At 36.5% G+C, this 11,270-nt stretch overlaps 1 protein-coding gene across 1 annotated transcript; it reads left to right on the top strand.

The window, feature by feature from the left end:
• Positions 1 to 8,386: 8,386 nt before the first annotated feature.
• Positions 8,387 to 11,263, top strand: gtf3c6 (general transcription factor IIIC, polypeptide 6, alpha). Its single transcript, XM_014998777.2, has 6 exons — positions 8,387 to 8,540; positions 9,262 to 9,342; positions 9,468 to 9,531; positions 9,995 to 10,042; positions 10,145 to 10,252; positions 10,418 to 11,263. Exons 1-6 carry the CDS (start codon positions 8,517 to 8,519, stop codon positions 10,537 to 10,539), a joined length of 447 nt encoding a protein of 148 aa, XP_014854263.1. The 5' UTR covers positions 8,387 to 8,516; the 3' UTR covers positions 10,540 to 11,263.
• The last annotated feature ends 7 nt before the right edge of the window (positions 11,264 to 11,270 follow it).

The following is an 11,270-nucleotide window of genomic DNA, read 5'->3' as shown; positions in this document are numbered from 1 at the left end:
TTTTCCAATTGTTCAAATAAAATAGAAGATTGCATGTGGTCATCCAATTTAATGACTTTTTTTTTTGTTGCATTTTTTATGTAACATTATGCTTTTTTTTCACAATATGTATTCATGCACATAAATACCATGTCCTGGACTTCATCAGGAAAATCATTCATTTTCACCTAATTTATATATTTGTGATACATAATAGAACATCTCATAAGAAAGGTAAAACAACAACAACATAAAACCCCCGGCATAATGTAGAACAGCTTTCCTTCCAGTTAATAACTACTGACATTGACATGTTTTCAATACATGATGCTAAATAAGTTTTTGGCCTTCATTAAGGTTTTAAAACAATTGAACTAAATCTTTTTTTTTTTACTTCATAGATGCCCTAAAAATAGATGAGGACTCCTCCCTCTTAGGTTCCTGACTGACAGCTGAAATGCCATTTGACACAGATCCATCTCTGTTAGTCTATGTGTGTCTTACAATCTCATCACTGACCTTTTTCTAATCAAGGTGAGACCTTCATCTACCCTTTCACCTTCTCCTTCAACCAACCATCCCCCCTCGTCCTCCTTCTTAAGCACCCCCAGTCCTCTCTTCTGTGTCCAGCCCCCACCCCCTCATTTCTTTCTGCAGCTCCAAGATATATGGCTCATATCGGTACCCTGATAGTGCTTTAATGCACTGTGTTTATGTCACAGGCCACAGACCCTTGCCCACTGCAGCTGTCCACTGTCCTGCCCAGCGATCACTGAGGGGGCCGAGCTGGGCCTGCCAGCAGCTGAGAACAGCCTCTAATCTGATAAAGATTTTCATTTACACTGTAATCAATAACCCGGGGTCTATCGGCAATGTAACTATTTATACAAGCATTCCTGGCTCTGTATTGATCACAAGTGCGGGAAACCATCATTTAGCGATGGGTGTATGTGTGTGTGTGACTCTATGATGGTGTGTGTTAATGAGTGCTCATCCTTTTGTGCTTCTGATTCTGATTATGTCAATTAAGTACACTCACCTGAAATTAAACATGCATGAGCTTATTACAACCCCATTAAAGTTGTTTTATATCAGTGTTCAAATATTAATGCATATTGCAGGTTAGTTATTGCTTAATAATCCAACAATGATGCCAAAACATGCAACAAAAAAATAATATGCCTAGGTTCCCTAGTTGGTGTGTGTGGGTGCGTGTGCGCGTGTGTGTGGGAGAGAGAGAGAGAGACTGTGTGTGTGTGTGTGTGTGTGTGTGTGTGTGTGTGTGTGTGTGTGTGTGTGTGTGTGTGTGTGTGTGTGTGTGTGTGTGCGTGCGTGTGGTAGTGTGCAGCATAGAAAGGAGAGGCAGGGGTGTGAGGGGCGATGAGAACCAGACAGAAGAGTTGTGTGGATTTACTTTATTTTATTATAGGACATGGACTCAAAGCTGGAAAATTACTTTTGTAAAGACTCGGTGGATCACATTTAAACACCAGCCTCAAGGTAAACTACTAAAATGTATTCTGATTTTTCTTTTATTTCCCCCCCCCCCCCCCCCCCGGAACCTTGGTTGCAAAAGGGGTGTCTGGTACAAGAAAAACCGGACAGGCAGCATGCATAGTTCACGGACCGACTATCCGAGTCTTTTACTTCTGCTTTTGTTTACGCTGTGTCCTACACCATAGTAGCACTTTCTGATGCAACTGAATTGAGACCGATCGCGTTCAGTGGCCGGTAACAGGTGATTTGATTTGCAAACACAACAACTAAACCCTGATCTGTGAGAATTACTGGCTGCATTGACCGAACGCCTCCCCTCCTTCTCTTCCCCACTCGGCCGGCTCGCTTCCCTCAGCTTCCCCGGAACATCGTAAACAAACGACACACTTACATTTCTGCAGCTACTCCGGCACAAAGCTCCGCGCGCTGAATATGTAGTAGTCCAGAAAGCAGTCTCATGGAGTCTCCGCTCATTCCTTATGAATGATCCTTTGCTGTGTTTTAACGGAGCCAAGAAGAGAAAAATCGGGAAAAAGAAAGGTGGGGGAGAGAGAGAGAGGGAGCAGCGGGGTCCAAGTTGTTTCCAAACAACAGTGTAATTAAAGCTACATACAGAGGTTGTAGTAAACAGAAGAGATGGGGACGGAGGGGTTTGTGCGAGCTCCAGAGGTAGAATGAGTTCTGATCACTGAGGGGAGGAAAAAACACTTGGCTCTTTATTCCTGCTAATTAGTTTCCTTCAAAAAATGGCTGAGATTATGCGCAGTGCGCATGTGCGTAATTGCGCAGACACCGCTAATTAGCCCGTTTGGATCAATAGGATTCCGCGAGAGAGAGAGAGAGAGAGAGAGAGAGAGAGAGAGAGAGAGGCGGAGAACCACACCGGAGACTGCCTGGAAAGACGAAAAAATATGGAAAGTATTAGATTTTACAGCTTAAATTATGACTTTTATTTTTATTTATTTTTTTATCTGCGGATGAAAATTCAGCTTTAGATTCCTCAAACGACGCGAACATGAAATGTTAAATATTTTATATATTTTATGGGGAATAAAATCTTTATTTCTCACAAAAACGAATATAGAACACGGTAAGACAATAGAATTTACAATGTAAAGTCGAGGGGGAAAAAATACCACATTCTTCAAAAGTAAAAATCCGACCTGCAACAAAATGTTACAAAAACACTCACAAGCCCCGTAGGACGTTTTTGTAGGATGTCATATTGACACTTATACTCCAGACGCGACGCAATATTCAAAGGATGGCCCATGTTTATAGACATACAATAAACCTAATTATTTTTTAACAGTGCCATATCTAGATTTTCAAAGTGATTTCTAAAAAAAAAAGAAAATTAGACGTATTAAAATTACTTGATTACATTTTTTTTCAAAAGTAACGTTTTTATATAAAACAGAATCAAAAGAAGACAGTGATTGTCTAAAACGTGCTGCTGTTTATCTTTTTTTTTTTTTTTTTTTTTTTTTTGCTTGAGCTGATTGCGCAGGCTACATTTCTGATTTAAGTTCCATGCATGTGCCTGAAAATAAAATAATTAAACGTAAAAAGTGGGTGTCCTTTCCAATGTTTGTCCTCAAACAAGACCTTTAGGCGTTTTTTCACCCTTCTTCTCCGATCGTCAGTCCTCGCTGCTCAGCTTCATTGTTATGATAATGCTATTGTGAATTTCACGCTGGATGTGCAATCTGTCGATCGTCCATATATTTAAGTGGCACAAATATAAGATCAGATCGTATGCTCTGTCTCTTTTTTCTTTCTTTTTCTTTTTTACTTTATCTTTTCTTTATTCCTAAAGTTATTGTTATTTAAAAAAAAACGTAAAGGAGACTAGGTAAAATGTCCTATGCGGAAACATAATGCGTAATATTTAGTATTATCATATCACAGTACTTTAAAAAAACACACAGCAATGCAAGGTCATATATTAGACAAGGAAATAGTCTAATATATAAATATGTTTGCATATTTTATTCGTAACTTAAATGTTCTACTGTAATTGTGTAAAAACTCAGCTTCTCCCTTTCTCCCCAATTAATTTAGCGCCAAATGATTTGTCTTGTGCGTCTGTGAAACATCATATAAATATTTCACGATTCGACTATGTTTGAAGTGATGATCTGGCAGAGGCCTCTATCAAAGACTGCAGGTTATCAAAACCATAAATCACTGCCTGCACTGTTGTCTTTAGGCATACATGGATTTTTCTCTTGTTATGGCTGCCGTTAAATCGGAGACAATTTGTCATTTTTCGGGACAGAAGACCACGACAGTGAATGGTGGCGCGACTTTCAACGTTCTGCTCCTTATGCTGGCTCTGCGCGTCAGTCTAGCGAGGGGGGTCATATATAATGAGGATATGGTACTTTCTCAATTTTAATTGAAAAGTAAATAAATAAAACTGCAAAAAAAAAAAAGATGTCATTAAAGAAACCCAGATGTTTAGAAGCTTATTCTATGTGTATTACTATATAGGCTGTGATATTTTTTTGCTTGTAAAAGATTTGGCTTTATGCAGTTGGTTTATTAGAATTTCACTAAAACATATCACGTTATTCTGAAAATAATCATGCATATTTCTTAGCCCTTTTTTATGCCAAAACGCAGCTGGACATATTTAAGTGTGGAATATGTGGCAGACATGGTTCTTACTCATAAATATGCAAAGTAGTTTATGCATTTGAGACACTTTTCACAGATATTTTCTTTATTGGTTTACATTTGAGTTTGTAAATTCAGGACACACGAGTAAAGATCTGTTTTCAGTACAAACACAGTGTTGTGCTATTTTACTTAAATTAAAAGTATTACAGCTATTACTGCACCTTGCAAAAATATCCTTGGAACTAAACTCAGTTTGGTCTCATTACAACAAATTTCATATTTCATTTCAGTTTTATGTTACAATCAATACAACTAGGTGCAGTTAGGTGGATTGAAAGGAAATTATATATTATTTTTTATATATTTTTTTTCAAATATAAATCTTATTCCGATACTCCTCAGTGAAATTCCTATAAAGTAAATCCTGATGTGGCAGCATGATGCTGTGGGAAGTCTTCTTTTTTTTTTACCCAAAAGGGAGGGAAGTTAGTCAGAATTTACTGGTAGGTATAGATGAAGTTAAATACAGGTCAATATTGAAATAAAAACAATTGGAGCAAATTCTCCCCCTCCAGCACCTACTCTGAACTTAAAGCCTTAGCTACAGGGGAACAGCTTAAAATAATGGTTCAGTCAAAGTCCAGACCTAACTGGAATTGAGAATCTATAGAAATAGCTGCTGTTCACAGACATTCCCCAACAACTTTTCCTGAAAGTGAGATACTTTCCAAAGAATATGCTAAATATAAATTTTTAGACATGCAAAGTTGGGAGAGGCATGTTCCCAACTTCCAAAATTGCAGAAAAAGTTGATGCAACAAAGAATTGACTCAGAGAGACTGAACACAAGGGCACACTACTCTTCCATTCACATTTTTATCGCAAGGCAGTTTTAGAATAATTTCTTATTTTTCTACCATTTCACAACTATGCACTACTTTTTGTTGGTCTGTCACATAAAATCCCAATGAAACATTGAAGTTTCTGTTGTAATGTGACCGAATTTGAAGAAGTTTGAAGTTTGTGAATATGCTGTGTTCGCATACATATTGTTCACACAAGCAGATTGTGCTGTAACAGGCACTGGGTTGCCGTGCCCTTAGGTGTGTGCCAGGGGTTTGTTGTTTTCACTGTAATATATAGTTAGCCCTTCCACCAATTTACCCTGTCAGTGCTAATGGGGCAATTAACCATTGTGATACCCCCCAGGCAGAGCCGAAAAGCTTCCCAACTCCAAACTTGTCTTTATGACATTTATATGACAAAAAGTGGGGGAAACTGGGGACCCATCTGACACCTTGGAGGGTCCTTAATGTCACTCCCTCCCTTGCTCCAACCCCCCCTAACTGCCCCTGGGTATGGCACCACGCTGGAAGTGTAATACATCATGTACAGTAAGAGGCACAGGCTGTCTCCAGCAGGGAGAAACTTTTGTACTACTGCAGACTTACACGCCGAGTCGTGTTCTGCATTGTTCTAATTGTTAACACCCAAACTCACAGTTAACATCCTCAAGCCTGACCTCTCCCTTCATTTAACGGCTCTTCGGTGTCTGTAGGTCCTTTTGTCTGAGCTCACATTCCACCTGTCCTTCTTGCTTCCCCAAGGAGGCAATAACCTCACTAGCAAGAGCTTCCCCCTCGAGCCGTTGTCATAGTAACTTGTGGGCTGGTCGACATGACAACCCCACCATGGTCCAGAGATAGATGATAGGGCAGAAATGGGGAGGGAGCATGCACATGGGGGATTTGCACCCAATTTAATTTGGTTTCCCTGATTCTGATTTTAAATGGAATTTTTTTTCTCTCCCTGTTTCTCTTTGAAGGCGCATCAACCTGCGCTACATTCACACAGGTATTTATAGGCCGCAAAAGCATACGCTTGCTAAGGCTTACGGCACCTGGATGGCCATTGCCAGAGAAATACTAATAGTTTATGTTTTAGTTACATAGAATATCATAGAAAGTGCCATCATATTGTGCTTTACATTTTTTGTTTCGTAAAAATACATGAAGGAGTGTTACTTTTTACTGCCGTGGCTTTTAAGTATAGGGTCTTGCAAATTTGTTGCTATTTCATATTTTGTCAGATTATAGCTGCAAACTGCTGTGTATTTAATTGAGATTTTATATCACAAGGAATGACAACTTCTTTCTGAGAACTAATTACTACTTCAATTAAAGCTGAAAGTCTTTTGGGGTGTGTTCCTACCGGCTTTGCAGCGTTCTTCTTTACCAAATTTTCCAAGCTCAGTCGGTTTTGTTTAAGACGTGGGCAAATAACAATTTGTAAAAATAAGAAAAAGCATCCCCATAGAACGACATGGGGATGCTTATCTAAGTTTCAACTTATGTTGTGTTCAGTGTGATGTACACAGTTAGTTTTGCACTCCCAGCGTTTTGTTTTGGTCCTAAGGTCACATTTTTATTGTACCTGGTTACAGGACCTTGCTCCTCATGTCCTCTAAATATCTGGAATCAAAATGCAGGCAGGTTTGCTTGTTGCTATCTATTTACTTAAGTGAATTGTGAACCTAAACATTGGCAAATGTGGAGAGATTTTCATTAATGCAAAAATAACTATATCCTTTTCGTTTCGCTTGACTGTCATGCACTGTCGGTCTATCACAGTAAAATAATGACAATAATATACACTGAAGGTTGTTGTAATTTGACAAAATATTAGAAAACTCAGGAAATATGCAATATGTTGAAGTTCTCTCATTTGAGTAATAAATCCAGTGTTGGTTCTTTCACTGTTTCAGATCATTTCAGAAGAGGAACGTGCCGATGCACAGCAGCAGCAGCAGGAAGGCTCTCCTGTTAAACCTCAGCGTCAGCACCTGGTGATATGCTGAATTTGTCATAGGCTGTCAAAAACAGATCCAATGTTACTGCAGTCTGTTCTGTCAATATGTCAGTCTTGCTTGAAAATTAATTTTAATGGTTGGAATAGGCATTGAAATGCCTCAAATGTTAAAGAAACATCAGAAGGCCTGACGCTAGCTCAGCTAACTGGCTATTCCTTTCAGCTTTCCCCTAATAAAGTTGTTTCTGAACAGGCTTGTTATTATCAACCGGTTTTCCATCAGATGAAGGACTACAAATAAACTTTTGAAAACATTCTGATTGGAATGGAATGATATTATCCAGCCAATATTTACTTGATTCTGTAAATGATGTTTAAATTGGGAATGTGTGTATTTCCTTTCAAATTATTACTTGTAACAGTTTTGTTTATATTCAGAGAATCATTTTTGAAAAAAAACATATCATATTCCATTAATATATTTCTACAGGTATTGGCTTGTATTTGTTCACAAGAACAATTATCCCTCTTTGAACTTTGTTTCTGATTTGATTTGATCAGACCCCCTCTTGTTTGTGTGACGGTTTCCCTTTTATTGTTATCATGATTCATTTGCTTATTTTCAAATATGTTTGATATGTTATTCATTTTATTTTTTGTAGCCCCTGCCTTGGACAGATGAATTTCCCCTTGGGGATCAATAAGGAGTATCATCTTATTTCATTTCATCTCATCTCATCTCATATCATCTCATCTCCATGGCTGTGGCTTACTGCAGTACGGCATTTATAATAATAATGTTGGATGTACATGAGAGTGCCTACAGCTAGCCAATATTTAGAATCAAATTTTAAAGATAGATAGATAGATAGATAGATAGATAGATAGATAGATAGATAGATAGATAGATAGATAGATAGATAGATAGATAGATAGATAGATAGATAGATAGATAGATAGATAGATAGATAGATTGATTGATTGATTGATTGATTGATTGACCACATGTAAAACTAGTCCACTCATAGTCCATACCTAAATCTCAATAAGAATACCTGGCAATATATGAAAAATAATTATTACAGATAATCCCCATCCAATCGGACTGAACTTGAGCTATTTCATAAAGAAGAAAAGGCAAACGTTTAAATCACTAGTTCTTTAAAGACATAAACATACCCCAAAAGACTTGTAGCCGTTATAGATATATTACGTATTTACTCAGGGTGGCTTGTCATACTTTTTTTTTTTTTTGCATAAAATGCACCATTTTCCCCTCAATTCACAATTATGCCTTATTTTATGTCATAGAATTGTATGCCAATAATTTGCATTAAAGTTTGTTTCTGTAATCTCAAAAAATGTGAGAAGAATGCTTCTGCAAGGCACTATACATAGATTTTGAATACATTTGGCTGTTATCAGATCATTCTAAAAACTAAGCAACAGTGTCCTCTCGTGAGTTAAAGCGGAACTGACAGGAGCCAGCCTAAAGTCTTCTCCCGGCCACCGTACATATGACAAAATTAAGATTGTGGTTGTGAATAATAATGAAGGCGTTTGAACTGTAATCTGTGACACTATTGCTCATTTTTAGGTGTTTGGAGATGGAAGATGAATGGGAAGAAGAGGTAGTAAAAACAACGATTGTGCTCGCGTTTAGTTTAGACAATAGCCACACTGTTAGCTTCACATAGCTAACCAGTTAGCCAAAGGAAATTGTTAAGTATGTGAGATTTTCAGAATTAATTATTATGTTATTGATGGAATTTAGATGATGATATTCAACATTATGTAGTTTCAACATAAAGAAGTCTTCTGCCGTCTGTTGTAACCAAACAAATAATGTTTTTTAGCATGTTTTTTATAACACGATGCCGAAGTTGGTATCCCATTCTTCATTTGCAATTTCACTGTATTTAACAAAACGTAATCCGCTAAAAATGTTAAATATTTGAAATGCTTGAGAGTGAACTTAATTGTTATAAACGCATTTCATATTCTATCAAATATTTAATGTAAGGGGCTGAAAGGTGCCCTATTTTTGTTTTCACAAATTCAAAAATGTTTTTCCAAGTCATGTACTGTGTTTTACAGAAAGTGCAGAGTTTAAATTATTCAGATCAGTATTTTTAGACTTTGGACTAAAAACAATCAAAGACTGGAATGACTGTTTGATAGATGCCAAATCTGAAGCTGCAAATCAGACTCAGGTGTTGTTTTAGGACTTGATCCCCAAACTGCATGTCTCCTTGGTTTCATTCTATATGTGGGATTTTTAAAATGTGCAGTTATTGTTAACTAAAAGTTTGTACATCCCAGCATCATTGACTGATTTTGTGTTGCCTTCAGGAGCAGCTTGTTGTGGTGGAGCTCTCTGGAATAATCAACAATGACTTTCTGTCCAAGTGTCGGACCACTTGTAAGATACTGGTGAGTTTTTGGTTATTAATTGTGTGGATTATGAACCTAAATTTTAATTTCAACCAACTTTGGATCACTGTGCATTGCCGCTGTTTGATCTTTGTCTTTTATATATATATATGTATGTGACACAGGATATAGATAGTGAAAGACCCATGATGCAAGTTGGACAATATGTGTTTGCAGGCGAATATGAAGGTAAGAGCAAATGTTGATTTGTTCTCTTCCTGGAAATATTTTCAGACATCTTTTCAGTGTTTTTAATCCATTATTCTAAATCTAATGTTTAGTCAATATAAAAGAAAGTAGATTATGTAGATTCTTTAATTTCTTAAGTGGCCTCAATTTCCATTTGGACAGTCTTTAACTGTGAAAAAATATTTCAGTTTCTTTTATAAAAATCACAACTCTTGCTTTAATTCCTTTTTAGTTTAAACCAAAATGCTACTCCCATTACCGTAAGGTGTTACATAGCTTATGTGTGTGTGTGTGTGTGTGTGTGTGTGTGTGTGTATATATATATATATATATATATATATATAATAGACAGCAATGCTTGATTTTGTTTTCTAATGAAAACATGTTGAATCTTGTCAAATATTTTATCTTCTAAAAATATAAGGTAAAGTAAAATTCACACAAAATCTTATCTTTTTTTTAGATGCATTGGGAACTTGTGTACTTTTTGAAGAAGCAGCACCAAGAAAAGGTGAGAGTCAGCTCAAAGGATTTAATTGCTTTGCAGTTTTACTGTGAATCAGATATGCTCAATGTGTTGTTGCTTTTTTTTGTTGTTGTTTTGTGCCTGCAGGACAAGCACACAGTGGCCCTGGCCTCAAATACATGTGCCACACTGTTAAGAAGTTGACGATGCAGCGAATCTTTCTCACTGAAAAGATGGAGGATGAAACAAGTGCAGGTCAGATAGAATATCTTGAAAAAATATCTGCGTTGATTTCTCTTTTATACAAATGTTTCTGCTTATCTTTTGCACAATAGAGCTTATATTATCTGTTTTGTATTAGTTGAATGACCCAACTTAACGTCTCATCTTTGCATAACAAAAGTATTATTTGTGTTCCAGCAGGGGGATATGATGACAAACAGGACACATCCTGCATGTCTAATGAAAGCGAAACTGACAAGACGCATGGCATGGTAGAAGAAATTTTGAACACAGATTTGGAAGACTCTACAGTTGACTGAGATAGACATTTCATATTATGGCTTCCATGTGTGAGGATAAGAAATTTGTCTTTGATTTATTGGTTTTTGCACTTCTACAGCAAAACAAGGACATATTTTTGTTCTGTGTAATAAAATTAATTACTTAATTTTGGAAGACACAGTTATGCCACCTCCTCATTGAGCTTCAAAAATATCCCAAATCTAGTAGTTGTTACAGAGTGTAAATGGCTGAATACTTTTTGGTTGATATTGGATGTTTTTGATTTTCTTTCATGATTTTTTTTTTCTGGTGTCAGGATTTGGTGTAAGAGGCCTCACAGTGGGATTCACATATTATCCTTGCACCCTTGCGAAGGAAGCTCATTGCCACATACTAATATCTCTATTTTCTATTGTTAATGCCTCTGGAAGAATGGTAACAAATAAATAGCAACAAATAGGGTAGTGTGAATGGAGGTCCTTCTAACTTTTTATTTCCAATTGTGATAATTAAAATTTACTAGACTTAAATAGTTTTGTTTTGCTCTTTGTGCTTAAGTTGTTCCAACTTGGTAAAAAAAAAAAAAAACATATATATATACTACTTTACTTACTTTAAGCACGACAAAATTCAATTGTTCATTTTAATTAAATTATTTTGAATGTGAATATCTTTGGTGCATCAATGTTTTTATTTTTATAGAGTTTTGTACTTATTTGTAAAGTTTACAAATTGAATTGATTAATAAAATTTGTATGCCAACTTCGGA

This window comes from Poecilia mexicana, unplaced genomic scaffold (genome assembly GCF_051168715.1).
Source record: "Poecilia mexicana isolate PSO_F unplaced genomic scaffold, ASM5116871v1 scaffold_6, whole genome shotgun sequence".
Classification (NCBI taxonomy): domain Eukaryota; kingdom Metazoa; phylum Chordata; class Actinopteri; order Cyprinodontiformes; family Poeciliidae; genus Poecilia; species Poecilia mexicana.
The sequence above is the reverse complement of the archived record's forward strand: the minus strand, read 5'-3'. Positions and strand labels throughout refer to the sequence as shown.